Source organism: Diachasmimorpha longicaudata, chromosome 13 (genome assembly GCF_034640455.1).
Source record: "Diachasmimorpha longicaudata isolate KC_UGA_2023 chromosome 13, iyDiaLong2, whole genome shotgun sequence".
Lineage (NCBI taxonomy): Eukaryota > Metazoa > Arthropoda > Insecta > Hymenoptera > Braconidae > Diachasmimorpha > Diachasmimorpha longicaudata.
In genome coordinates this window covers 4,561,506-4,587,839 of record NC_087237.1, presented here as the reverse complement: position 1 = coordinate 4,587,839, position 26,334 = coordinate 4,561,506, and the positions used below count along the sequence as shown (strand labels likewise).

General features: G+C 38.6%; 8 protein-coding genes across 10 annotated transcripts; 5 read left to right on the top strand and 3 right to left on the bottom strand.

The window, feature by feature from the left end:
* Nucleotides 1-77: 77 nt before the first annotated feature.
* Nucleotides 78-3,972, bottom strand: LOC135168769 (protein RCC2 homolog). The gene is made up of 3 exons (XM_064133284.1): nucleotides 3,518-3,972; nucleotides 2,798-3,038; nucleotides 78-2,633 (listed from the first exon to the last, which is right to left on the bottom strand). The coding sequence occupies exons 1-3, from the start codon at nucleotides 3,716-3,718 to the stop codon at nucleotides 1,615-1,617; spliced, it is 1,461 nt and encodes a 486-aa protein (XP_063989354.1). The 5' UTR covers nucleotides 3,719-3,972; the 3' UTR covers nucleotides 78-1,614.
* Nucleotides 3,973-4,230: 258 nt separating this feature from the next.
* Nucleotides 4,231-4,965, top strand: LOC135168785 (uncharacterized). The gene is made up of 2 exons (XM_064133306.1): nucleotides 4,231-4,461; nucleotides 4,569-4,965. The coding sequence occupies exons 1-2, from the start codon at nucleotides 4,231-4,233 to the stop codon at nucleotides 4,767-4,769; spliced, it is 432 nt and encodes a 143-aa protein (XP_063989376.1). The 3' UTR covers nucleotides 4,770-4,965.
* On the top strand, nucleotides 4,724-6,770 carry LOC135168773 (translation initiation factor eIF2B subunit gamma). 2 transcript variants are annotated; one of them, XM_064133289.1, is made up of 5 exons: nucleotides 4,724-4,965; nucleotides 5,044-5,737; nucleotides 5,825-6,137; nucleotides 6,287-6,504; nucleotides 6,591-6,770. In XM_064133289.1, exons 2-5 carry the CDS (start codon nucleotides 5,061-5,063, stop codon nucleotides 6,745-6,747), a joined length of 1,365 nt encoding a protein of 454 aa, XP_063989359.1. In that variant the 5' UTR covers nucleotides 4,724-4,965; nucleotides 5,044-5,060; the 3' UTR covers nucleotides 6,748-6,770. The 2 variants fall into 2 exon arrangements, with proteins under 2 accessions (XP_063989359.1, XP_063989358.1); XM_064133288.1 differs by having other exon boundaries at nucleotides 4,726-4,941.
* Nucleotides 6,771-7,089: 319 nt separating this feature from the next.
* Nucleotides 7,090-8,132, top strand: LOC135168789 (large ribosomal subunit protein eL37). Its single transcript, XM_064133309.1, has 4 exons — nucleotides 7,090-7,152; nucleotides 7,478-7,613; nucleotides 7,726-7,810; nucleotides 8,020-8,132. The coding sequence occupies exons 1-4, from the start codon at nucleotides 7,150-7,152 to the stop codon at nucleotides 8,069-8,071; spliced, it is 276 nt and encodes a 91-aa protein (XP_063989379.1). The 5' UTR covers nucleotides 7,090-7,149; the 3' UTR covers nucleotides 8,072-8,132.
* A 131-nt stretch (nucleotides 8,133-8,263) lies between these two features.
* Nucleotides 8,264-9,830, bottom strand: LOC135168779 (trypsin-like). The gene is made up of 4 exons (XM_064133297.1): nucleotides 9,509-9,830; nucleotides 9,011-9,375; nucleotides 8,698-8,922; nucleotides 8,264-8,525 (listed from the first exon to the last, which is right to left on the bottom strand). The coding sequence occupies exons 1-4, from the start codon at nucleotides 9,600-9,602 to the stop codon at nucleotides 8,355-8,357; spliced, it is 855 nt and encodes a 284-aa protein (XP_063989367.1). The 5' UTR covers nucleotides 9,603-9,830; the 3' UTR covers nucleotides 8,264-8,354.
* Nucleotides 9,831-15,296: 5,466 nt separating this feature from the next.
* On the top strand, nucleotides 15,297-19,843 carry LOC135168759 (GATA zinc finger domain-containing protein 14). 2 transcript variants are annotated; one of them, XM_064133262.1, is made up of 4 exons: nucleotides 15,297-15,495; nucleotides 16,562-16,748; nucleotides 16,904-18,454; nucleotides 18,647-19,843. In XM_064133262.1, exons 1-4 carry the CDS (start codon nucleotides 15,462-15,464, stop codon nucleotides 18,927-18,929), a joined length of 2,055 nt encoding a protein of 684 aa, XP_063989332.1. In that variant the 5' UTR covers nucleotides 15,297-15,461; the 3' UTR covers nucleotides 18,930-19,843. The 2 variants fall into 2 exon arrangements, with proteins under 2 accessions (XP_063989332.1, XP_063989331.1); XM_064133261.1 differs by lacking the exon at nucleotides 15,297-15,495 and having other exon boundaries at nucleotides 16,507-16,748.
* A 269-nt stretch (nucleotides 19,844-20,112) lies between these two features.
* LOC135168764 (uncharacterized) lies at nucleotides 20,113-22,535 on the top strand. Its single transcript, XM_064133270.1, has 8 exons — nucleotides 20,113-20,233; nucleotides 20,328-20,454; nucleotides 20,530-20,674; nucleotides 20,783-21,061; nucleotides 21,153-21,327; nucleotides 21,392-22,069; nucleotides 22,155-22,295; nucleotides 22,402-22,535. The coding sequence occupies exons 1-8, from the start codon at nucleotides 20,125-20,127 to the stop codon at nucleotides 22,458-22,460; spliced, it is 1,713 nt and encodes a 570-aa protein (XP_063989340.1). The 5' UTR covers nucleotides 20,113-20,124; the 3' UTR covers nucleotides 22,461-22,535.
* Nucleotides 22,480-24,970, bottom strand: LOC135168775 (neurogenic locus notch homolog protein 1). Its single transcript, XM_064133292.1, has 6 exons — nucleotides 24,696-24,970; nucleotides 24,495-24,600; nucleotides 24,223-24,351; nucleotides 23,636-24,057; nucleotides 23,283-23,505; nucleotides 22,480-23,184 (listed from the first exon to the last, which is right to left on the bottom strand). Exons 2-6 carry the CDS (start codon nucleotides 24,586-24,588, stop codon nucleotides 22,817-22,819), a joined length of 1,236 nt encoding a protein of 411 aa, XP_063989362.1. The 5' UTR covers nucleotides 24,589-24,600; nucleotides 24,696-24,970; the 3' UTR covers nucleotides 22,480-22,816.
* Nucleotides 24,971-26,334: the final 1,364 nt, after the last annotated feature.

The window sequence follows — 26,334 nt, the reverse complement described above, 5'->3', positions numbered from 1 at the left end:
TAATTCATGCCTCAAATGATTCCCTGAAATGGTGGGCCTTTTCCTCGTTTTATTTTTGATGTTTCACAACGATGAAATTTTATTAGTAAATCGTATTTATTATCCTTCGTGGATCATTGTTTACATCACCAACTTAAAAATCTAATGACGCTCCCAATATTAATAATTATTTTCATTTTTTACCCGAGTGCAGTTCATCATTACTTGAAGTACCGTTACAGTTGTGCGTAAAAATAAAAAAAGACATTTCATTTATTTCTTTGAGTAAAATCTACATCTAATTTCGTTTTACCACATAAAACCCTAATGTGTAAATTAGTTATATTACATGGAAGTTATTCATTTTGGGGGCTGGATGAGTGATTTTAATTGTACATTTCGTTTTGGCAGTTCTCATTTTAATGAAGTTTATATCCAAAGTCTTATTTTCTTTAATTTATCATTTACTCTCTCTCCCTCTCTCTTCTTCAGTGCACGAGGCGAGTTCCGTCATGTCCTGTTATCTAAGTATAAACACGTACGATCGTTTTTATTCAAGATTCCCTATGTTCCTGGCATTGGTATAAACTATGGAAGAATGTTCATCAGCTCAATCTCGAGTAAAATGCAATTAAAATTGAAAAATAATAAAATGGGAAAATCATTTTTTTACTGTTTGAAAGAGTAAAATGTAAAAAGTGCAGCATAAAATTCTAGATGATTGAGTTTGTCTGGGAAATGAAACGTTTACGAGATGTCGAAATATATTTTTTTCCAAGTAATGAACTTTCCTGTAAATGAAGTACCTGGACATTTTCCTCTAAAATCCACGATATCTATAATGTAGTGCGAAGAGATGAGAGAACATAGTTTAATCCCACTCCCTCTCACTAGTGTTCAGTTTCGTAGATAATACTTTTCTGTTTCAATGTGATGACTTATAAAATGCGATTAATATCTCCGTATCATTGGCAGAATTTCAATGAAATGAGAACAATTAGAAAATTAATTTCACTATTATGTAATAACGCCCAATACTCAGGTACCCGTGTAAGATGATTTTGAAATTATTTGAATACAATTAACAACTGATCATGGAGCAATTGTACAAATAACTATTACTGTAATGGCGTTCTAGTTTAATTAGGCTGACAAATTTTTTTCATACCGCAAAAAGTGATAAAAATATTAACGTATTAAAATATGTTATGTATCAGTTCATTCATTTCACTGAGTTTACGTGATGCAAATTAAGTGAACTACCCAGCTGATTTCAAATTGTTTTATCGTATCATTATGAGTTATTTGTTAAATGTTCTGGGATTAGTCTGAGGGGGCGAAGTGATCAAATTGAGTAAATTTCATTTTTCTCTGCTATGCATTAATCTCGTGACAGAATGGTATTCAGGCAAAATATCTAGAACTTTCGAAAACAGTCTTTTAAAAAAAATGTATCCGGACATGTTCTTTAAAAACTAATGGTTAACGGGATATTTCGAAAATTACCTGGATGATTTTTGCCTCTGAATATTTTTCTATGATTTGGGAACTCAATTCCGTGTACCTCTATGGAAAGATCATAATGACATAATGAGAGATAAAAAATAAAAAATGAGAGGAGTCGAGGGGAGAAATTTAGCATGAGTAGACTTCAAGTTTAGCAAGTTTAGCTCGTTCCTCTTCAGTATCATCTCTGACTATCATTAATGTGTGAGACAGTCCACAAGTTATTGCTGTGATGTAGAGACCCTCCAGGGCTTTTACTTCCATTGGAGTTGTTGATGATTTTCTCATTTCTCCAAAACCAAGTTCTCCAAAAGTAGGGCTAGCTCCCCAAGCGATGACCGACTCATCAGCAGCAACAACAACACTGGTCTGGCTGACTCCAACACATCTGATCTCCCATCCAGAAAGATCAGGAATGGGTTTAGGATACATATTAGCCTCGCCAGTGCGTTTAGTCTGTCCAAACATAAGCGCAGTGCCATGAACATTGATAACAATACTGTAAGTACTACCACAGTGGACGGATCTGACTCCACGATTGGGCGGCTCAAGATACTTGATTAATCGTGGAACAAGTTCATCTTTCTGCTCATTGTGTCCAAGTCTCCCAACTCCCCCAAAGCCCCAAGAGAAAGCACGACTTTTGCTGTCAATAGCTACAGTGTGATAATATCCACAACTAAAATCGGTTATTTCAACTCTATCAAGTGGAGTTACATGACCGTCCTTGCCTCTCTCCACGTACAGAACAATTCGTTTGGGTGATTTTTCGAAGTGAAATGCCATTTTAGTGCTCGTAATAAAGTACTTTCCATCGGTGTTGTGACCTAGTTGACCATTTTCTGGGGATCCAAACGAGTGGAGTCCACCTTTTATATCCAGAATCATGGAAAATTCAGCACCACAGCCGACTTTAACGATTGGAGCCCCTGAGTATTTGACTTTAGTTGCTGTTGTGATCATTGCATCGGTTTTACCAACGCCACATTGCCCCAGTTTGTTGTCACCAGCTCCAAAAACTAGTCCACGACTTGTGAGAAAGAGGGTGTGAGCACGACCACAGGCTGCTGCTATCACTGTGTGACCCTTCAGGGCCTCAACCTCGGTTGGATCATCGCGACGATTTGTGTCGCCCACTCCTAGTTGTCCTGTGGGGGTAGTTGAGGATGTCAGAAAATGATTGGGTTTTTAGGGAATTAATAATTATATTAATAATTACTAATTCTTCTCAATATTGTGGAAAATATTAGTTTCGAATATAGTATAATATTCATGGCAGTAAATAAAAATTTTGCAGGGCATAAGAAATCACCTTTGTCATTCCTTCCGAATACGAGACACCTGTCGTCCTCCGTAACAACGACGCAGTGAGAAGCAGCTGGGCCAGATACAACGAGTCTTACCCTGGCCCCATTGAGATTCTTGAAAGTGTGTGGCGTCCACAAGCTCCGTCCAATGTTTACCTTCGAGCCTTTCGGCGGTGCTTTACGTCCAGCCTGATCCCAATTTGTTAATCCACACATTACGAAGGTTCCAGGCTTGCCCCAGCCTCCCTAAAAAAAAACAACCCCTCCATTTTATATAAACGATAACAAATCCAAATCAGAACATTGAAAAAGCGTTCGATGATCTGCCTTTCATGCAAAAATTGAAATATGCTTTGTTTATAACGTTCAGAAATGAGACTTGTGGTATAACTAGAAAACCCTTTTTACAAGATACTAAATTTTTTATACAATAGATTTTTTTATATTTACTCATCAAGCTTATCATCCCTCGAGAAATATCAAGAAAGGATTAAAAAACGAATATTCTCTTATTTTTCCTGATGCCCCAAAATATTGAAAAACAACAGGCAATAAAAAATAGCAAGAAATAATTTTTCATAAATTCACTCTATCAGCATCTTCACTAATTACCTCCTCCCCTCTGCCCCCAATAAATTGCAAGACGTTTAAATTTTAGAATAGCAACATAAACACTTTTTTTTGTCAATGTAACGAGCAATAATGACAGGACAATGAATATTTACCTCTGGTGCACGTAATTCAGGAATGTTAGAGACATCATTGAGTTCATCATCGTTGGCGTCCTCAGCATCAGCGTTCGAACCGGCGTCGGCATCCTCAAGATCAGACTCATGTTCACTTGAAATATCCTCCTCATCGTACTCCACTTTCCTCGACTTATTCTTTCCCTTCTTGGCAGCTGGATTTTTCCTTTTTGATGACATTATCAGTCTAATTTCACTTCAATTAATTATAAACACTGTTCGGTATTACTAATTGATGGAGGTAAAAGCAAATGAAAAAATCGATTGGTAGTACTTCTTTTTCCACCCAACACACAAATATTACAAGTGTGTATCAAACTGCGATGGTTATGCTCGACGCTAATCGCTTGGGTTCCCACACCAATACCATTACATTATACACAAATACATATAACGTCTTCCGTTTGTATTCGTTTGTCTCTTTTTTTCACCGCAGGGCTTTTCTCTCATGCATTTGGATTATGAGTTTATGTTGGTGCTGGCTATTGAGAGGGGAGGGTAAGAGGTATTCGGTGCTAGCCTGGCAAAACCTTTGGCTGACAGTTAAAATGTTCCAATGCAGAAGGAATAAGGGGGGGGACGGTTTTCGTTGAAAGTAAAAGAATGATGGTAAAGTCCATTCCTGATAGACAGCTTCCATTTTCAATGGCACAGAAATTAACAAGAATTATAGTCAATAAATTGTGCTAACAATGATCAAAGTACATGAGCTCTCTTTGGTTGGAATATTCATCACAGCTTGCACAATCCTCCGATTTCTCCCTGTATTTAGAAACTGGTTTATTGCGAACCCCTTCGAGAGCTGTTTTACTTACAGGTACGTGCTTTTAGCAGAGATTACAATCTCTGCTAAACTGCGGCACGCAGAGGTCACTACGTGCATTATTTATTTAAAAATAAATGAGAAACTAACGTATTTTAAGGTCAGTACAAACGGGTACCAAGCGAGTACAAATGACAGAATTAGTTGATTATGCGACAATAAATGACTAGTCGATTATCTACATACGAAATTTTTTGTTGCTGCCAGCCGCCAGAACCGATGGTAGAGCCTCCAAAGGCTGGGATGATTACTAACACTGGTATGGGGCTCTACCTTGGTTTCTCCTCTTTGCCGAAACAGTCGAAAAGTACCTTGAGACGCCGTGCACGGGGCTGTGTTTGTGTGTCTTCCGGATGTGAGACAGAGGTGGCTACTGACACCACCACATCTTCGCAAACGAAAAATTAATTATGCATTTTAAATAGGCTCATTAGTTCTGTCAGCTGTTTCGTATACATAACCTTTCTTATATATTCGTCGCTGTTTATTTAGTTTACACGGCACCCTCTGTTGCAATATTGTCAATAGTTGAGCAATTCCCCCGAGTTTGAGGGTATCCTGGGAAAGACAAAGTGAAGAGGTGACTTGAATTAATTGTTATCCGGTGAAGAACCTTCGGAAGGAATTAGGACTCGGTTCACTGTCCCGCAAATCTCTGAATTAATAATTCACTTAATTATAGGAGAAAGAATAAAAATCATGGTGAGGTACATAGAATTTCAAGCCGTGGTGTTGGCTGGTGGGAAGGGCTCCAGGATGACAGAGTTGACAGCGGGCAAGCCCAAGTGCCTTCTCCCAGTGCACAATCTCCCGATGATCTACTACCCTCTTGCTTCCCTGGAAAAGGCTGGCTTCACCGAGGCAATCGTCGTAGTGACGGAATCCACACGTAAAGAAATTTCTTCAGTCCTCGATAAACTCTCTCTTACCCTTAAACCAGAAGTCATTGGAATACCCGATGGTGAGGACTTGGGTACAGCGGATGCTGTGAGATTCATCAGTGATAAAATTCATAAAGACTTCATCGTGGTTTCCTGCGATTTAATTGCTGATATCGATATCACTGAGATTCTTAATTCGTACAGAAAATATAATGCGAGTATCACAGCTCTCATGCTACAAGCTCCAAAGGTGCCTGGAACATTCGTCACACCTGGACCTAAGAGTAAACAAAAGCCGGAGACTGATTTAATTGGAATCGATGATAAAACTAACCGACTAGTTTTCCTTGCCTCCGCATCGGATTTCGAGGAGACCTTCGCTATCTCTCAGAAATTGCTGAGGAAACACACGAGCTTTACGATTCATTCAAAATTATTGGATGCACATTTTTATATTATGAAGAAATGGGTTCTCGACTTCCTGGTACATAACAAGTAATGACTTTTTAATTTTATTTGCATTCATGTAGGAAGTAAATTCACAGTTTAGGGTTGAAAAATATTTTATTCTATATTTTCAAGGAATTTTGGAACACTGAAGGGTGAACTACTCCCTTACATAGTCAGTAAACAGTTGAGCAGGCCTCCGAAGCAAACCTTGGATGACAGAAATACTTCCATAGTTAAAATGGATATCAGAGAGGATATCTTCCGATTCGCTGTAGAGAAAGTATCGGATGAATTGATAAGGGAGATGTCAGCGTTTAATGACCACTCCTTCGATCTCCAGGGAGCTTATCACGGAGACTTGATAAGATGCTATGCACATCTACTCACTGATAAATTTGGACTCAGAGCAAATACTGTGCAAATGTACAGCTTAGCCAACAGTCAGGTAACTGAATATACGAATGAGGATGGAAGGATTTAAATAACAACTTGAAAAAATATAACTTGTTCCATCGATATATATTTTATGGACATATCTCCAATTCATGTGGACCATCATTTTCTTAACAGCCGAATGCTTGAATTTTTTTTCAGATTTCTCAATTCCCTTTGTTGAATGTGACCAACAACGTGATTTCTCCTTTGGCCACAGTCAAAAGTACTCAAGTATCAAATTGTAGAATCGACGAGCTAGCGTCGATAGATGAGAAAACATCGATTAAACAATGTCATATTGGTTCTGGCTCTGTGATAGAGCAGAAAACAAGAGTTGCGGACTCTGTCATTATGGGAAATGTTGTTATTAAACAGAGGTATATTTTGAAGTTACGTTTGGAAAAATTTCCACTTATTCGTGGATTTATTATTTGTTGATTACGGTTTTGTGCCCTTTCTGCAGGTGTGTCATCAATAATTGTATTTTATGCAACAATTGCGTTATCGAAGAGGGTACGGAGCTGAAGGATTGTCTCGTTGGAGCTCAGCATATTGTTCCTGGTGGCGGAAATTACTCTCGAGAAGTCCTAACTGATGTAGACAGACTCATGGAAATTTAATAAAATTATACATTTGCACCTTTCTTACTGTTCATTAATTTCAACCATTTTTATCCTGTAATTAATACTTTTAACATTCGTCAAACCGAAGTATTTCCATCTGTAATGGGCACTCCTCAAAATTTTGAACAAAAATATATTGAGAAAAAGACAACTGGTCAATAGTTAAAAATGAATTAAAAAATTACCGTTTCACCATTTAATTATGTTGTTCATTAAAAAAATATACTTAGAAAATTATTTAGAAGAACGATATTAAATCCGTCTCCATTATACATTCCAAAAACGATTTTGAATATCCGGAAGTCTCTCACACAGAATTCAGCGTTTTCACATCCGGTTTCTCCTGTCCCGAATACCGACGCCCTCTGTCGTTTCTTTTTGAGTGCTCTATCGTGCAAGATGGTAAGGAAATAATACTGCCTTGAAAATCCGTAAAATTTCGAGTAATCCATCAACAAAATCCAAATAAAATCAAACAAATAAGTGCAGCACCCCCTATTAAACAAAATTACCCCAATATTTATTTTGAAAAATAATTAATGTAGTGATGTTAATCGAGTGTTCGAACCCCAGAGGTTATACCCCCCACCGACAACGGTTCATCAGATGTTTTTGTTCACGTGTTGCTCCTGATCTTAAAATTTTGCTCAAAATAATTAAGAATGATCATCACAACAGCATAAGTAACATTGGTTAAGTGTTAAACATTGTTTTGTCTTTTTTATAGACGAAGGGTACATCGAGCTTTGGAAAGCGCCGCAACAAGACACACACGCTTTGCAGGCGTTGTGGCAGATCGTCTTATCACATTCAAAAGTCACAATGTGCACAGTGTGGATATCCAGCTAAGAAGATGCGTTCCTGTAAGTTTCTCAAATAAAAAAAAATCTTTAAACACTAGTACAGAGAAGTGACAAATTCAGTTTGATTGGTTTTGAGAGGAGAATGCATTGTAATTTTGATTATTTTTGTCAGACAACTGGTCCATCAAAGCCAAGAGGAGGAAGACCACTGGCACTGGACGTATGCGTCACCTTAAGATCGTTCGTCGCAAGTTCAAGTGAGTATTTATTATTTTATGCTTGGAAAAAAATTAAACAACGCTCAGCAGCTCCTACATGATTGAGGGGAATTCATGGCTGAGGATCAAATTGGTTGGGTTAAAATGAAACGTCCAGAATTCATTAATTTATTGTTTATCAAATCCGATTACTCTCCTTCGCTTTCAATTCAGACAGTAGATTAATTGTGTTATTATTATCATTGTAGGAATGGATTCAGGGAGGGACTTCCAAAACCGAAAGCAGTCGCCGCCAAATAAATGATTCTATAATGAGCATCTGTTTTACTTCAATAAAGATCATGAAATTTTGTAAAGCAAATATCGTAATTATTCATTCATCACGTTTCTGATTAGAAATATTTGAAAAAAGTAAGATACTCAGCATAAATTTGAAGAAAGCATTTAACACCGAATAATAATGAGCTGATAATTGTCGATTACGTCCTGGAGATCACTGATAGGGCTAGTCAAGAGGCTGATCAATAGCAAATCATTTCTATGTACGACTGCCGATTCGATATTCCTGCAACCCCACTTGTCACTATGACATCCAAGGTTCGTCTGCAAATTCCTCCGGCATGCCAACAATATTCACAATCCAATTGAAATATTTAACGACATCCGTTAGAATAAAATAGTCTCGGTTGTTTGGTGATGCCGACATTATTCCAGTAACTCTGTCGTCGATTATGAAAGCGGAACCGCTGTCACCCTATTTCAAAAATATTTATGAGATAAGGATTTTTTGCGATAAAGTACTGAGGTTTTATATTAATTTCGTCCTTTTGTCCTTATGTAACAAATATCTGAAAAAACTTGGGACAACATAGGAGTCAATTTTATCAATACATTGAAATAGAGAAATGTTGTAGGTGTGTACTTACCTCAGTCGAATTAACGGTTTCATTCCGGACACAAATTAGACCCTCTTGGACCCATCTTGCACACGATACGACCTTAAACGTGGCTTTTTTCATCGTTCCGTATGTATTGGGATCTGAAGATGTTGGTCCGGCTCCAAGCAGAATACCTTCCTCATCGAACTCGGGGGAAAAGCATGGTAACTTAATAATTTGTTGTGTAGGGCCTAGCTCTACAACTTCGTTTAACTGGAAGAATAAGGGGGTCTTTAGTCATCGAATCTGAGTTGATAACTTGCCTCATTGTCAATTTCCAAGCTGAGAAGGGTTCACGTACCTCGAGAATGGCTATATCGAAAAGTGACCATGGATTTAAGTCATGCTGAACGTTCCAGCCGTCGCCTCTATATATTCGTTTAACAGTGTAGTCGTTGCCACGCTGACGAACATTAGCAACCCCTGCTCTGACAGAGATCTGGTGAGGGAGCCGGTAGTAAGGGGATGCCATACCTTTTTCGTAGCAGACGGTACAGTGTGCAGCAGTCAGTACATGAGTTGGGGTAATGAGCGATCCGCTACAGAAGTACAGGTTCAGGGTTCCATTTATCTTGTATACGGAACGAAGGAAGACATTTGATGGAAATTCTTCAATTAGGGTGTTTTCCGCATTAATCATTCTTGCTTGTCGTCGTGCCTCAGCATCTTTTTAGGGATAAAGGTTCATGAAAATCTATCTTATGTTTATTTGCAGTTTTATGACAATACCTTTCATTCTGCAATCTAATAAATTGCAGCCTAATTGCAAAGTAGAAGACTAACGGTTTTTAAACTTTACCTTTAACAGCATCGTAGAATATAAAACAGATGTAGATCAAAGAAATTGTATTCAATTTTGCAAAAAACATGTTGGTCGGTGTGATAGGCAACATACTGAACAATGGATTACTAAAAGCCAGTTTTATAAATCATTGGATGCCAGTGCCATAAGGCGAGAATTATATTGTAAAGTTTAGAAGTTACAATGTCTTTTGAAGTTTATCAAAAAATTCAGTACAATAAAGTTGACCATCATCAGTGATGACACATGTGTTTACAATTGAAGAATGTTAATATTGAGGATAAGTTCCGGAAAAGATTGGGAAATAGTTACATTTTTTTGTAAAGTAAAATTAATACTACAATATTTCTACTTTTGAAGTCTGGTTTAGTATACATCTAATGGCCCTGGCCAGATAAGGCAATCCATATTCCTCGAACTGCATATTCTTTCGGTTTTATCATTCCATATAAAAGAGAACATAATATTTTCTGAAGGTTGAAATAGTTGACAGCATAAATAGCATAAATTCCAATGGTGTTTCGGCCATTTTTGTGACTGATTGTGAATTGATAAGGGGTATGAAGCAGTCAATTATAACTTTTGACGTCTGGCTTTGTTAAAAAGCACAATTTTTCCATAATAAAAAATCCATTTTTCCCGATTAATAACATTCATCAGGAAATATTTTCTGAACCATGTGATGTAAATTACTTTTCATGCTGACCTAAAACACAGGGAAGTATATTCATGAATTTTGTTTTGTGTTTCCAATTGAATAGAAATAAAACATAACACGTTACACCTGAAAATTATATTATTGTGAATGCGCAACTGCTCGTGGGATTATTTTGTCTCTTCAGCGCTCCAGGACGAGGAAATCGGTGCGTGACTAATTAGTGGTAACAATGATGGGACTCATGATGGTGTTATGGTGAGGAAAAATCTAATGATGAGGAATATTTAAGAGCAGGTGGTGATGAGGTGACAAGCAATTGTGGTTCACTTCCTACTTTTGTCGCCTACTGATGAGGGAATACAGTTTTTTCGGCGTGAAACACATAATCATTTCAGAGAAATTATGACGAAAAATTCAAATAGGACGCGCATTCGGTCTTGTCCCACATGCGATAAGAATTTTTCCTGACAACTCACAGCCAGCGATTACCCACTATCAACCATCGGGCCTAGACTATTGCCGGGGATTCTGGACAATCGACTCTCGACTAGCGGCATTCGATAACCGATCATCAATCATCACCCGCGCACGACCATCGCCGATGGGCTTCACGACGTTGCACTACCAGCAGGATACGTGAAAGTAAACCACATGCTGATTCTCTCCGATGGCAGTATCGAGCTCATCGGGCCGACTAACTCAGGCCATTTCTATTCTATTTCATCGGTGAGAGACAAGGCAACATTAGACGTCTAGCCCACTATCAACGGGCTCGGATTAATGATTTTCAGCATCACCTTCAACACTTCGCCGGTGATGACTGGGATTCGGTGAAGAATGTCTAACTCTCAAAGCTGTATGCATCATCACCGAAATGGGATAAACAATATTTGTATTAGGAGCGAGACTGTCCTAATCGCCTCTCGTTCAGGAGTCAAGGTATTTCGATGTTATCAACTTCTTTACGAAACATCGATATGTTTCTCGCATCTTCCATAACAGAATATTTCATTCGCAGCCTCTCCAAGGAAACAGAAAGTCGCACTTAATCATTAGAGAGGGACATGGGAAGGAATTATTGTAATAAATATACGATAGACAGTATAGTGATACATGTAATGTATTCATTATTTTCTTCCTACTCGTATGATGCGCTATTTTTATATCTCTGATGTAAGTAACCCATTTCAAAAGGTCATTAGTGAAACATCGTGACCTATGTACTCTGAAATATTCGTGAGAGTCCCAAGTATTCGGAAGTTCAAATGTGCATACGTTTAGAATATCCTTTCGAATATCTCTCATTAAAAAAATATTCGATGGGAAATACTTCAGAATGACTTCCCAACAATCATTTGAATCAAAATGTATAGAACAAAAACTAAAACCCATCTACATAGTCTAAATAGAAACGGGCTCACTCTGAGTGGTTAACAAAAGACCAGTGATTGGAATTATTTAATTTAAAGGTCATTCAAATGAAGGCAGAAATTCCAGCAAAGGCCCTGAGCGAAAAAAATTTTGTTGTAGTAGAAATTTGGTTGACTCGTTACAATATTAATGCTCATTAAGGCCATAAGATGCCACCTGAATTATGGCAATGTAGATCATTTGAGTAACTTGCATAAGCTTAATTAACAAAATTTCTCATTTAATTACTTTAATTTCAAAGATGATTTTATTTCTCTTGTGGTTACGCACATTTTGCTGTGTAGGAGAAGCATTCGAATGCGATTATATAAAAGTCGCATTGATTAGTAAATTTCTAACTGAAAATTCACACCTTATTTCCTCATATCATTCAGCCCGCAACAAAGACAATATTTTTCCCTTTCAATTATTGTAATTTTCTCTACTTCGACCTCTGTACTTCCCTCTTATTTACGTAAATATAATTTTCAAGTGTATTCGTAACAAAAGATGAGAATGAAATGTTCTAGCATATAACGAGTCGAGCACACCTGCAAGAAGATACCTCTCGCAAGACTAGCCGCGACACCGAGTGAAAGTCATACCAAGCATAACGAACGTGTTTATATTTTTCAAACGTTGGAAAGAGGAAAAAATGCGAAGAGGACGAAGGAGGAAAACAATTTCGCTTTTTCATACGCCTCCTGCATCGCGAACCGATGACGATAAATTTAACGGATACGCTCGACTTGTTAAACAGGTTTCTGTATATGTACGTATTTCTCTTGATATTTGTGGTAGCACGTGGATCAACGGTGATTTGCGCTCATCCAGATTAAAATACGTGAGATACATATATCGATTCTACGAAGGGGGTAAGCCACGAGTGTTGATGATTTTTCTACAGATCGTCAAAGAGAAATTAAATGTTCTGTTAATTACAGGTGATTATTTTCTTTCATTCCGTTAATTATGTAATTTTACAGATGATTTGAAATTTTTATAGTGAATGTTAAATTTTTGTTCATTAATTATTATGGGATGAGAGTGCTGTAAACGTCAATTCGTTTGATGAAATCATAAAAAGTTGAAAAAATTTCCCGTGAAGAACAAGAAAGTATGCTGTCATTAGTTGGGTGTAATAAAAGTTAATCTCATCGGAGGGATTTCGAATTGGCCGAATGGGGACGTATGAAAAATACTTCGTCAAGCATTTTTCATCGAGAACAACATATCACAGAATGAAGAAAATCGACCAGGGACACCTGAAAGCCTCTCACAATTTTTTCTATGACAGGTCATCAAATATTTGAAAGGAATCATCATAAAACTCATCACGATACAGTAAGGATGTAATCTAATTTACATTTATTGAATAATTAGTACATATTTTGAAGACGAGCAACAGCAGTCAACCTTTTAACAATTCATTAGGCCCCAGGGAATTCCAACTCAATCAAGTCCCTCCGCTTTACCCAATTACCCCGATAGCCCCCAATAAGTATAATCCGATCTCTTGCGAAATTCATGGTTCACCGTATGCTCGCGATCTTCAGTAATCGAATACCGTCAATCCATGAAATATTGCACCGCTCTCTCCTTAGTTATTTAATGAACGATATTCTGCGTTCATTTCAGCGGATATACCCATATTACCTACCTAAATGATGGACCGCTAATGGGCGCCACATAATGTTCTCCCGATACCGGTTCTCCATCGATCCATAATTCACCGTTTCGTCTAGTTCATTACATTCCAGTCGGCATGCATCTGCCGTTTGCATTACTCGTTCGGTTACTAGTACAGTTATAATACTACCATGTGTGAATATAGCGATAGATCGCGACACAGAGACAATCGCAGTTATCGCTCAGAGCGATCCCGAGGCCTCGAACCATCGCGAAGACGCTCCTCGAGTAACAAAAAGGCCTCGAACTGCCTCATCCACGTGAGAAAGTGAAAGCAAAAGTCCCAGGCCATACTCCACCAATCCAAGCAACGATTCAATGATTCAGTCACTCTTTTCCATCACCAGCTTCCCTCGTAGCCGGTAATCCTTCTCTCGCATTTGAAAATAGTCAGGCTAATGGATATCCACGATCGGCTCTCATTAAAAGTCACAACTGAATTTTTTTTTGCAGTTTACTTTTTGAAGGACGATACCAGCGCATCAGTCTCCATTGTACCTGATTTCCATGATTGGATGATACATCGATGCATTCGGTTTCCAGATTATGAATGAGCATATGACAAACTGCCCCAGTGCGTTTCGTGATCTAATTTTTTAAGTCCTTATCGAATCTATCCGTAAGAAATTTTCCAAATCGATGGGAATCGATCAACTTCCGGGTAGAGATGTAATGAGCAATTCTTCGACTGGAATATCCTTTCATAATTTACGATTCAAGCAGGGAAATAAATTCTGAATTATAAGAAATCACAGATTAACGATCATTATGACAAATTAATGACTGCGTTAGTCCGCATTTGGAAAGCCTATTAATACCCCTGCCAATGGGAAATTTCGTAACATAGAATTCCACGATTTTAGTAGGATACACTGTGGCGCAATATCTGGTACTTAATTTTTTAAATCGCTTTATTCGACTTTTTGAGGCCTCGTCTCATAGGGACAAAAATTCTCTCCTGTCATTAATAAATTTTCTCCCTTCACTGGAACACTTGAAAAATATTTCCTTCTGCAAAAGTCCTAGTCCCTACCACTGTTAAAACAATCATCCGGGATCTCCAAATAATTTCCAAGGTGCATCAACTCACGCTGCATCAATGCGTAAATGATAATAGATATTTATGGACAATTTGCGCTCTATTGTAAATGTGATTGAAGAAAGTGAATGACTCGCAGGTTAATAGAGTTCGTGACTAAGATACCTCTCTATATCAGTTATCCAGTAAAACTGTGTGTGTATGAGTTGGAGAGGGCTAAAAGGACACACCGAAAAAACGTCTCGTACCCGATCTCTGACCTTTCCATTACTTTCTCCGATGATCACCGCGGGCTTTTTATGTGTGGGTATGGCACACCAGTATCTGCAATTGGTGTTACTTCGCTGTCAATGAAATACAGAAGACCGGACCTTTCAATGGTTGGCTTATTCCGTGCGGTACCATCCCCAAGTGGTGTTTGACCTTTACGGTGGAATTCCATGGACAAATCGTGCTACATTTGCGATTTTCATGCCAAGTCACAATCGTTTATAATAGTCCCGCTGACTGTGTGGCAAATTGAATTATTTATTGTTTATGAGCGTGAATTTTCAGGGCAACTTTTTTTTTATTGGTGAACTTTGCAGACATCAGCTTAGGTTTCGCGTGCCTATATGACTATGCGGTGTCCAGAAATGTATGAACATCATCGTCATTCCAATCGAAATAGAAAGTCCGTTGATAAACCAGAAATCTCAATTTTGTTTCTCTCTAGTTGCTGGAAAAACATTGGAGTGATTCTTATGTCGTCAAGCCAGAAGATATCCCATTACCTTTCCTCTCGCTTGTCCAGAGTCCCTCTTACTCCCTCATCAACTCTCACTCTTCTTCGGTCGTTCTATACGTCTCGTATAAGGTCCTCAAGAATATGACGTAACGTCAAGTTACGTACATATCTCCAGCGATCGTACGTTCTCCATCCAATTGATCCCCACCACCTGCACTTACTCATCCCATTCCCAGGTGAGGATCCGAGGGCCTCAACTCTCTTCTTTGTTAAGACATTCACCGGCACTCCCGCAGTCGCATCCCCGAAGTGAATTCAGACAGTACCACTTAAGATTATCACGAGGAATACGATTTTTAGGAGTCTTATTTATTGTGATTTTTTTTTTTATTTAATTTACACATTGAGGTTCTTTCATAAAGCAGAGATGTCACTCAGGAATTTAATCCCATTTGCACTCGGTTAGTTCTGCTATTATTTATTTATTTTGTGAAGTGGGAATACTTGATGAAATTTCGATTGTTGCGAGATCAGATTGACAGTGAAGTGGTATGATAAGATCGATAAGTTTTTTTATTGCGATTTCAGTATAAATCATCTCAGTATAAATAAAAAAAAGGCCATCATTATTTAGTCTAATTTGGAAAAAAAATTTGTTTATAAGCTTTCGAGAGATGATTTGTTCGCAATTATCATAACGCGGGCATTGCCACAGAACGTAATTGCTGTTTTCCTCTTCATCGTTGCATTTATAAAATGACGATATGATGATACCAATTCGTGTTCGTAATTTCATTAAATGATAGTGATTTACTCCTTAACTGCCTGAAATTGGTTGAATATGGGTATTCATTAAATCCCATTCTTCCAATCGACCACAAAAAATCTAATGAGACAGTTGAAAATATGAACTTTCGAAAGTTTTTATAATAGAAGAACAATCAAAATTAATATATGCATGATTTTATCGAACTAAATTCATTTATAACTAATTAATTAAAAAGTGTGCTTTGTGGATGGTGTCTTAAGGTCACAATAGGCGATAGGTAACTGGAACTAGAGATAAGAGAAACAAATTATGTTTTTTTTTATTTTGGTAATATGAGGCAGTCCACGCAGGACGATTGACCTAATAGATTTCTCATTATGCGAATGTAGCTTCAGTAAGAAGAAATATTTTGTATCTGTATATTATATGTCTATTCTCACAGGGTACCATAATCGAAAAATAGAGACAATTACAATCGCGGTTCTCATATCTGTTCTCGACCGATTTTTCACTTTTCTCAGTCAATTGAATGATTTAATCGTTCCAATTATGGGCGTTGAATGGGAGAAGTAATTGTAATTAGTCCGCTCTGATATTCATTACAGTTTGTAAAATGAAACACAAAAATTTCGAAATTTCCTCATTTAAATGCAAACAATAAAAAACATCGGAGAGGGAGTTGGAATTTTTTAATGAAAAGAATGGCGGATAAGGAATAATGAAGTATCTTAATTGTGTAATTGCATTGTTTTCCACAGCTGCGATACTGTGGAGCTGTGTATTGGGTCTCCAACGACCAGCTCCAAGATACTCCCAGCAATTTATGCCGGAAACCTCGTTTACCTGTCGCAATAAGATCGTGGGTAGCTACTACGCCGATCCAGAGACAGACTGTCAGTTGTTCCACGTATGTGTTTCCGTCGCCGGAGTTGTGCAGGATTATAAGTAAGTGATCAATAATTTTCATTCCTGAAGAGGGTATTTCACGTCCAGCAACTAGACTCAATGAGTGAAGTTACATAAAGTAATATGCCATCAGTTTCACTCATCTGCACTCCACCTTGAATATTTATTCCAATAATTTATATTCAATCTCCCAGATTCGTGTGTCCAAACGACACTGCCTTCGACCAGGAATCGCAAACCTGTGCAGATTGGTACGACGTCGATTGCGAGGCTGCGACCCTCTACTACGCCTCCGACAATTTCGACCTCTACCGCCTGGGTTCAGGTCTAGAGTCAGCCCACTATGATTCCCTACGCAGTGATAGTGAGCCCGTGGATCATCTTCAACGAAGTGAGTCCAACGACCCCGTGCGCTCCGCTGCCAACAGTCTGAATCGCGTCACTCCGACTTACACCCCACAATCGAACTCCAATAATCGGGAATTCTTGCGTGGCAGTAGCAGCAGTAATTTTTACAGCAGTCGTAACAATGTCAAGGACGAGGACTACGACAGCGAGAAGACGTACCAGAGCGAACCCGTTGTCGAGCCCAAGAAGAAGTCTGGAGTGAGAAAAGTCGCCCGAAAACAACAGAGCAAAACCAACAATGAAGTACCGTCGAGCACAGCATTGCCGTCGTCAACTGCAAATTACAATACTTACAACAACAACAACAACAATAATAATAGAAACTACTATCATAATCACAGAACGTCATACGACAGCACAACAACAACCCGACCAACACCGGACTACAGCACCAGCTACAACAACCAGAGAACGACTTACGAACCGATCACAACAATCCGACCAACGGACTACAACAACAACCAACGTAATCAGCACCAGAACATTCAGAAATACCCGGCACCATCCAGCGCCAGACCTCCAACAACTCAACAGTATAATACCCATCAAACAGCTAGCACAACAGCTAAGGCGATACAACAGAACAACAATTACAACAAACAGAATACGAAGTATCCGGCAGTATCAACTGCGAAGCCATTCACCTTCAGCCAAAACTACCAGCAGGGAACTTCACCGAGACCAACGACTTACAATCAGAATTATCAGGACAACTATAGTGCGGCCAATGGACAATACAGTAATAATAACAATCAGAGATCGCAGCACAATCAGCCTTCACGAGTTCAACCAACGACAACTGCCCCAAGCACGAACTATCAACAGACTGACTTCACAGGATTCCAGCAAAGAAATTACAACAATATTCAGCGGTCTACTACTGCCTTCCCTAGCACCACTGCTGCTAGCACTTTTTATGATGCCTACAACGCAAATAATCAGTTCACTGGAAGGACAAGTGGTGTGACCAAGCAGAATGCACAGACTACAAGCAATAAGTTCTATCAGAGCTTCGCAACAGATAATTATGTGCCAACCACTTATGCTCCCATCGCGAAGAAGACGAATGAGGCCAATGGTAAGGGAGAAGACAGGTACAATTCTCAGGATGCTAATGGGCAGTTTCCCGATAAACAGTACAAGCCTGTACCATTTTTCGATGTGACCAAAACCGCAAAGAAAGTCACCCAGTACAATAACTATGAGAGTACGGCGAAGTACTTCGAGGCGAGCACAGCTAACTATGAGTTTGGAAAATCTTCAGCGGGGATTGGATTCAGTCCATCCAGTATAAATTTATTGGCTGAGACAGTGAAAACTACTACGCCAACGTCGAGGTGAGAAGTTTTTAAGAAAAATTTTTATTGGAATTTTTATGACTCGGGATTTATGTGAAAGTTTAACCTTTTGGTATCATTTGATTCAAGGATGGCACCCAAATTTATTATTCAATGGAACAATGGGAACAAGAAATATATTCTCATAGTCATGGTCGTATAGTTTACCTTTCATTTCCGCTTGTTTTACAGACGAAATGGCTCACCCACAACATACAATCCCAGCAGTTTTAATGGTAATAATCATAGGGATGTACAAGCAACAACCTCGAGATCGGTAACGTACAACAGCTCAGCTAGACCATTCTCCACCACTGCCAAGTTCACGGATGCCACAACATCGCAGAACAAATCGTCCAAGAAGAATGATTATGATTACGCATATTACGACAATGCGGGGGCTCTTGAGTATGACGGCCTTGATTTGGAACACGTTGCTGGTGGAAAAGAATCATCAAAGATATCGAGGAATTAAGATATTATAAATTTGATAGCATTACAGAGTAACATGTATTTTCCTCGAAACAAGCCGCAAAAATTATCGCAATTTTTGATGGCGTTAAATTAAAAATAATTTGGGACTTGATTTCAGTGGCCAATAAGCATCAGCCTCATCGCTGATGGTGATGTTTTCTGTTCAATTCATGATCAGCGATCATTTTTAGTGAGCGAGATGATGCATGAAGACATTTAACAGAACATCTTACAATGAGTACTACAAAGTTTTTTGATAAATACGTGTTTCCTAACGCGAAAGAAGATGTTCAAATTTCCGAGCGCAGAATATCTTGTTTTAAAAAAATGCTGTGTGTACAATATATTTTCATTCCCGTTTTTTGTCAATTAAATTTCATGTATGGAACGCCTTTTTCCAAGGGATCTTCATCGTTCTATTGGCGATATTGATTTTTGTTTTTTTTTTGTTCGTCAGTATTTATAGAGTAGATTTGGAATTTCATATTTTGTTAACACTTAAGGCACTTTGGGACGGTGTATTATTGTCAAGTGCAATTCAGTGGATGAGTGGTAATCGCGCATTGTTTTGGACAATTCTCCAAACGAATGGACTGAGAAAAAAAAATATGGGTTTTTTTGTTTGCAGAAGGTAAAAGTTGTTTTGTCAAATTGCATTTGCCAAATGTTTGGTACGAAATAGGTTGAACAAATTGTTAAATGGTGCATCTCCTCAGTGTTTGAAGATAATCATTGGAATTAAATATTTTAACTTGTGAATTCGTGATTTTCTTCTCACCGTTTCCTCTGGACGTCTGAACAAAGTACTGACATCGCTTTGTGTATCTTGCAGTTCTGTATCTTCTTACTATGCGTACTGAATGTATATATTATGAATATTTTAATTAATAACAAAATGCATAAAATGAGCAACAATATCTATATTTATTCCACTGACCTACATTCAGGGAAATTTCTTTCGCAAGAATTATTCATGATCCAGTGATCGATTATAAAGAATCAACCACATTGTATATTCGAATCTCGATGCTATTCCCTTTTCGAAAAAAATCGAACCAAATAAAAAAACCCTTTGTCTCATAAGAATGGGGCGGTTCCTTTGTTCTATTCAGTTGTCAGTGGACAGAGCTACATCGAAGGTGTGGTTCCCTGACAGATATTTTTATTCGTCTATCAAACTTATCAATAAATCAGCAATGAGTCTCTACGAGATTCCCGAGGAATGCCTCAATGATTCACAATTCATGAATAATTTTGTCGCTACGATGTGTAGTGAAATCGCGAGGAAAGAGAAAATTGTTGCAGGTGAGGGTCATCAAAATTCATATATTCCATTATATTTTCTCATATATCTTTTGTCATATCAATAACTTTCATCTCGGTTCGATTTTTCTCTAAGATGGCATCGTCACAGTCATGAAAATTAAACAGAGTATCGAAAAGGGCAAAGACGAAAGGAAAATCCTGAAGGCGACGATTGAAGCTAAGAAACTAAGGATAGCTCTCCTGAAGCCCACGCTAGAAACGTAAGGCTGGCAACGAGGAATATTTCACGCCTTAGGAAATATCAATTTTTAATTTTCATTTTAACTTTACCTTAGTTTGACTCATCGGGAGGCACAATTAACAACAACTTTGGCTCTGGTAACAGCAAAGCTCGATGACAAATCATTAAGAATGAAGGCAGATAATGATCAGTTCAAGGAAATTGTGCACCTGTATAAAACGACCTGTGAAAAACGTCGAGTAATTTTTTCTTTCATTCATATGAATTAGTGTTCCCGAGATCATTCCATAAATTATCTTCTAGTACCTCGTGAGCAAGAAGTTTGCCATTTATTGTGTTGTACACAGGCTGAATACGAAGCATTAGTACCCCTAGCAGCTAAAAGACGTCAGGCAAAAATTAAACTCCAGTTGCTGGAAGTCGAGGAGATGGTATTGGCTCAGAGGACAGAGGAGATCCTAAAACTCAATCAGCAGAAAAGAGAGATTGACGAGAAACGAATGCAGGTGAAACTAGTGGAAGTGCTGACGATCGCCAAAGAGAGGGCCAAAATGCAAGAAAAATTAAGAGCAATGGACCAAGAGAAGGCAATACTTCTGGAGGAATTGAAGACTCTGAAGATACAAGTACCAGAATCAATCATTATTATTTTTTCAGATTATTTTTAAATCACCATTTTGAATTAATTTTTCCATCGATATGTGTTATGTTCCTTAGAAAGACAGAATGATGAAACAAAAAGAAGAGAAGGAGAGAGCAAGACAGAAGGCTCGACTGATGATGCCACCACCGCGGTTGGATATGTCTGTATTGAGCACATTCTGTCCAAAATCAACTATTGAACGGCAAACGAGATCCGCCATTCGTACTCGAGATGACTCAGTTGACTTAGGTAGAAATTATAATGATTTTGAAATTATGGTGATGATTTATTACCCCTGATTGCATTTGCTTAGATAATCAGTCAATAAATACGGTCATACTGGAGAAAATGTGTGAGGAGGAAGACCAGCTGATGGACGTCACTGAAGAGGATGACAACGAGGTGATAGTACCTAACCCACTAATAAGATCCATCTCAATGATTTACAGCAATCAAAATCCCCAAGATCAGAAGAGCCAGGAAGATATCGGACAAATTGAAGTACTGGAGAGATCCTACAGTCAGTTGTCCCTGGAGAAAGAGGGCGATAATAATGCCCCAACCATTTCACCAACAAATTCCCCAGTCAAACCCCCAATCGAAGTTCACGTGATTGTTGAGTCTCCAAAAGCCAAAGACAACTTCGTCCGCAGATCGTCCTCACTCCTCAAGGCTCAGTCCGTTCAACGTAAGACTGAAGAGGTAGTGGATAAGTCAGAAGGTGCACCAGAAGAGAAAAAATCTAAAATTAATGATAATAATGTGAAGAAACAAGAGAAGAACAAATCATTGCAAAATCGTGATATAGAGCCTCGTCAGCTCCCAATAATTAAATCTGTCGAGAAGATCTCTCGACCTGTCACTGTTACCACTAGACCTCTAATAGCTGAAGTCCCTCCTACGCTCTCGACTTTATTCTCCCCAACCCACTATGCACCGAGCATTGACGATTCAGACGCTGAGACTGATGCTAATGTCGACGATCCTCCAGGTAAAGTTTCATTTTCAAAATATCAATAATATTAATTTTACAATAAATGTAACGAAGATCCAAGCATTATTATTTAATTCCCCAGATCTATCAAATCAAATGAACTGGAGAAACTTCTCACCACCCCCAGCTCTCGAATCCGCCGAATCCTTCTTATCTGAAGTCTCAACATTCCGACCTCCTACCACTGCTGATTTGAATAAACAGCAACAACCTCCAACTTCAGGTAAACATTCCAAAAAAGCCGATCATTGTATATAATTAAGATTTCCATAAACATAAATCTCATGAATAATGGGATTAATTGATTTAATTGACCTTTAACGTTTCAGTTTTTGCCGGCCCTGGCTTCATGAACATGTTCCAGCCGCAATCGAAGGGTTTCTTCTAGTAATAATTCAAACAATTGGTTCCTTATAGTCTTTCTGTTTATATCGACTTCCATCCCAATTAGTCATCATTACAGTCCTCTAAAATCAGAGGATATCGTGAATTACTTATCTCTATCATTTTCTTAAGATAATTAATGAGTCACGCGTTGCAGCGCTTTATAATTTCCGGAGACGAGACATGTTTCCTATGAACTTATGATTTTTGTTTTCACTTATTTATTTACTTTTTTATTTTTTTTCTACGATCCTGCGAGGAAGAAAAATGTAGTAGAATTAGTTTCCGTATTTCGATGTAGTACAAGAGGAAAAGCTCAGAGGATCAAAATATGAAATAAAATTAATCCACTTCTCTCTATTATGAATAGTATCTCCCATATCCAAACCGCCCGTTTCTTGAATTCGATACAATCTGATTGCATCCAACGACGGCATCTCCCCTTGTTCCATCGAGACAGGTACACACGGCGATGTGACGACGTGCCTCACACCTGGCATTGGGGGCACACTCCTTGCCGGTGCAGGGATTTTGACAGAAATAGTCAATGCATGCCTTATTATCTGGGCATTCACTGTCAGCCTGGCATTCTCCCCTTCGGCAGCTTATGAGAGCGTTCCCGGTGTACCCGGTGGGACACGTGCAGACGGGACGTTCTTTTCCCGTGTTGTCATGACCAGGAGTGCATACTGCGTGCTCTCCACAGGGGTTTGGCTGACAAAGATCCTCTGGATGAGAAAAAAATTGTTTTTAGTTTTCCAAGGTCCGAACGAAGGTTCCATTTGGCGGACAGTCCTTAGTGGGTAATACTAGCCACATAGTTTACCTGGAGTGAATGGTCGGCAGCTGATGAATGGGTTTCCAGTCATGTCTCGTGGACAACTGCAGACTGGAGTGATTCCTCGAAGCTCGCAATTGGCGTTGATTCCACAGGCACCTGTGCAAGGATTCTCACATTTTTGGTAGAGACAGGCTGGCTTGCTAGCGGGACATTCGGAGTGGGATGTACACTCTGGGTAGCATTTAGTGAAAGGATTGCCCTGCCAGGTCTACGTAAAAAAATGTCAATAAGGCGACTAAAAATTCCAATCACAAATATTGTAAATTAATTTCTCATGCGAAATTAATTGGATTTTTCTTCAACTACCTTCCCCCGCGGAAAATAAAAATTTAATTTACCTCTGGACAAGAGCACTTGGGCTGATGATTAATGACATCACAATTAGCACCATCTCCACACTTGCTACATGGACTTTCACATCTAAAATTAGCAGAACAAGCAAGATGGTTCGAACACTCAGCATCACTCTCGCACTCGTGACGACATCCTGCCAGTGGTGAGCCTTGGTAACCTGGCAGGCACTTGCAGACGGCTACTTCGTTCACGACATCGCAGCGTGTGTTTAGTCCACAGGGACTCGGTTGACAAGGGTCTGCAATTCGGCAGGAAGTGAATGGATCACCGGTGAAGCCTCGACCGCAGGAGCAAATGGCAACGTGATTCCTCACTTCACAGTTGGCGTTTGCTCCACAAAAGCCGGCGCATGGATCGACGCATTTATTTCCAACACACGATCTGGAATTGGGACAGTCTTCGTCGACTGAAATCAATTTAATTAGAAATTGTTGACGGAACTCAAAATTAATTTCTCCTGAGAAAAAAATTCAGAGTACGGTGAATTTCGATTGGGTTTATAGTAACTATGAATTTTAGGAGAATAATACAAAGGAAATCTTGTCATTTTTCTGAGGTTGTAGCTACTTACTTATGCACTCAACTTTGAAACAGTGCACCAGAGGATCACCCATGTGGAGATTCAAACACGAACAGACGGGTCTACCATCCGTTACTGTACACTTTGCATTTTGACCACAAGTGTGAGAAGCACAGCCGGCTGAAAACAAACAACAATGAGTTATGCAAGTGACATTACATATTCTCCCAAGGTAATTAATTTTATCACAAAAATTAACTGGATAAATTTATCACCATCAACGGAGTAATTAAAGAATGAAAATTCTTTTCTACTTTACTCACCCGTAGAAAGTACTCGCCCATAATGATATCGATCCGCAAACACGACAGTCGTTGATATCACCACCAATAAAATTATCGTTCTGTATAATCCCATGTTTGCAATTCACTGTTAAAAAACAAAAAAAACAATAAATTCCATCAACGAATTTTACTCAAATAGAGAAGTTCCCAACACTCCCAAAATTTATAACTTTCATTTACCAATTAGACCCAAAAATTATCGATCTTCACTTGCCGAAGAGCAAATAGAGACTGCCAAAGTTCTGGTAAATCTTAACGAAAATATACGCAAATATGTTGATGGTAAATTCCCACTGATGACCCACGCATGACCATGATTCTATCTGCTGCAGGGGGGAAGACCTGCTGCCACCCACGTTCCATTTGTCGGCTTTTATCCTCGAGCCAGTTACACAGTGACTCCATCCAGGATCATGTAGGCAGGTGAACCTTAATTGGTTCTCCAACATCACTTTGATCTCACTAACCGGTCGGAGGCTTGAACACTTTTTTCTCCTTCATTTCTTGGTATTTGTTGGAACACAATTACAATCCGGGCTATAAATACATATGACAACGTTTTTGTTATGCGTATGTGAACCATTGCACAATCTTCTTGTACCTAAAATGGTAGTGGCGTTCTTGAATCCAACGACCTCGAAACAATGAGATTCATGTGGCTTTTCGATCGGTGATTTTTTTCTGGTCAATCGAATAACCAATACAAAATCAGATTCTTCAGGAATGATCAGCAATTTATTTTCGTCAGTCATATATTTTTTTGGGATTCCCAGTTTCTGATTTTTTTCTCCAGCTTTATACGTCTCATTTATTGACTCGAGGAGGTAGATTATGGCATTGTCCACGCATCGATCAGTAAATTAGTATTGATCGCCACGTTTGGATCGGACGAATCACCTCTAGAGCGAAGGTTCCGTGTTATGTGGGTGTTCCCCATTCCATTTTTACATGTACTATTGGCAATTTACTTCAATTACGCTTCTGAAGAAAGAGAAGGTACATTTGCTGCTCATTCCATTGGTCATATGCTTTCAAAATTTCTATTTAATTTTTTGTAAAGCCCCCTAACATCATTTTAAGTATCTCAATTTGAAAATGTACAGAAATATGGCAAAACATTGGTCCTTATCTATGTATTTATATTTAATCAGAAAACTCGTAAATTAATGAGAAGTTTCAGCTTAATCAGACTATAGTGAGTCATATTGAAGCAAAATTAGACTTCTATTGATCATCTTGGCGCATTATTGGAAAGCAAATCTACAAACCTGACAAATCGATCGGTAGCCACTTGATACTGGGTCACCAGCAGAGCGATTAGCTCAATCGGTCGATGACCGATCGAGTGTCGGGTGATCACTGGCACTAGTACAGGACTCGATCGATGGTCGATCATTGTCGGCCCATTGCAGAGTCTAGTAGTCAATATCATGAAGTAAATTAGGAAAATTTGAAAAAAATGAAGAGCTCATGCAAATTATTGAAAATCTAGAAGGGAAAATATCTAAAATAACTCTCAGGGATAGCATTAAACACTCCATAACATCCATAACATAACAAAGTTTGGAAAATTCGAATGTCGTAAACGAAGACCAGCAGTAATTCAAATATAAATTAAAATGGGAGCAATTGTTGTATCAGTTGGATTGAATATGTGGGCATTATGAACCTTGAAGCTTTGGTTTACGTTTTGAGTACTAAAGTGTGTCTAACATGTGGCGCAGCGGGGAAAAACATTGACAATAACTGTTCAAAAAGTGGAAAATGAAATATTCATTTTATTGTTCGCCAAATTGAAATCTCGACCAATCGGAACATT

Bases quoted from the DNA above. Each gene is read 5' to 3' on its own strand.
- LOC135168769 (XM_064133284.1), bottom strand. From the start codon at position 3,718: ATGTCATCAAAAAGGAAAAATCCAGCTGCCAAGAAGGGAAAGAATAAG. The intron at 3,039-3,517 runs GTAAATATTCAT...GTTTTTTTTTAG, and splicing joins CTGAATTACGTGCACCAGAG to GGAGGCTGGGGCAAGCCTGG. The intron at 2,634-2,797 runs GTGATTTCTTAT...CTACCCCCACAG, and splicing joins ATTCGGAAGGAATGACAAAG to GACAACTAGGAGTGGGCGAC.
- LOC135168785 (XM_064133306.1), top strand. From the start codon at position 4,231: ATGATCAAAGTACATGAGCTCTCTTTGGTTGGAATATTCATCACAGCT. The intron at 4,462-4,568 runs GTCAGTACAAAC...TGTTGCTGCCAG, and splicing joins AGAAACTAACGTATTTTAAG to CCGCCAGAACCGATGGTAGA.
- LOC135168773 (XM_064133289.1), top strand. From the start codon at position 5,061: ATGGTGAGGTACATAGAATTTCAAGCCGTGGTGTTGGCTGGTGGGAAG. The intron at 5,738-5,824 runs GTAATGACTTTT...TATATTTTCAAG, and splicing joins GACTTCCTGGTACATAACAA to GAATTTTGGAACACTGAAGG. The intron at 6,505-6,590 runs GTATATTTTGAA...CCCTTTCTGCAG, and splicing joins AATGTTGTTATTAAACAGAG to GTGTGTCATCAATAATTGTA.
- LOC135168789 (XM_064133309.1), top strand. The intron at 7,614-7,725 runs GTAAGTTTCTCA...TATTTTTGTCAG, and splicing joins AGCTAAGAAGATGCGTTCCT to ACAACTGGTCCATCAAAGCC. The intron at 7,811-8,019 runs GTGAGTATTTAT...TTATCATTGTAG, and splicing joins ATCGTTCGTCGCAAGTTCAA to GAATGGATTCAGGGAGGGAC.
- LOC135168779 (XM_064133297.1), bottom strand. From the start codon at position 9,602: ATGTTGCCTATCACACCGACCAACATGTTTTTTGCAAAATTGAATACA. The intron at 9,376-9,508 runs GTAAAGTTTAAA...ATCCCTAAAAAG, and splicing joins ATTCTACGATGCTGTTAAAG to ATGCTGAGGCACGACGACAA. The intron at 8,526-8,697 runs GTAAGTACACAC...TTTTTGAAATAG, and splicing joins AAACCGTTAATTCGACTGAG to GGTGACAGCGGTTCCGCTTT.
- LOC135168759 (XM_064133261.1), top strand. From the start codon at position 16,522: ATGAAGTATCTTAATTGTGTAATTGCATTGTTTTCCACAGCTGCGATA. The intron at 16,749-16,903 runs GTAAGTGATCAA...TCAATCTCCCAG, and splicing joins GGAGTTGTGCAGGATTATAA to ATTCGTGTGTCCAAACGACA. The intron at 18,455-18,646 runs GTGAGAAGTTTT...CTTGTTTTACAG, and splicing joins ACTACTACGCCAACGTCGAG to ACGAAATGGCTCACCCACAA.
- LOC135168764 (XM_064133270.1), top strand. From the start codon at position 20,125: ATGAGTCTCTACGAGATTCCCGAGGAATGCCTCAATGATTCACAATTC. The intron at 20,234-20,327 runs GTGAGGGTCATC...TTTTTCTCTAAG, and splicing joins GAAAGAGAAAATTGTTGCAG to ATGGCATCGTCACAGTCATG. The intron at 21,328-21,391 runs GTAGAAATTATA...GCATTTGCTTAG, and splicing joins AGATGACTCAGTTGACTTAG to ATAATCAGTCAATAAATACG.
- LOC135168775 (XM_064133292.1), bottom strand. From the start codon at position 24,588: ATGGGATTATACAGAACGATAATTTTATTGGTGGTGATATCAACGACT. The intron at 24,058-24,222 runs GTAAGTAGCTAC...AATTGATTTCAG, and splicing joins TTTCAAAGTTGAGTGCATAA to TCGACGAAGACTGTCCCAAT. The intron at 23,506-23,635 runs GTAAATTAAATT...TTTTTTACGTAG, and splicing joins CCAAGTGCTCTTGTCCAGAG to ACCTGGCAGGGCAATCCTTT.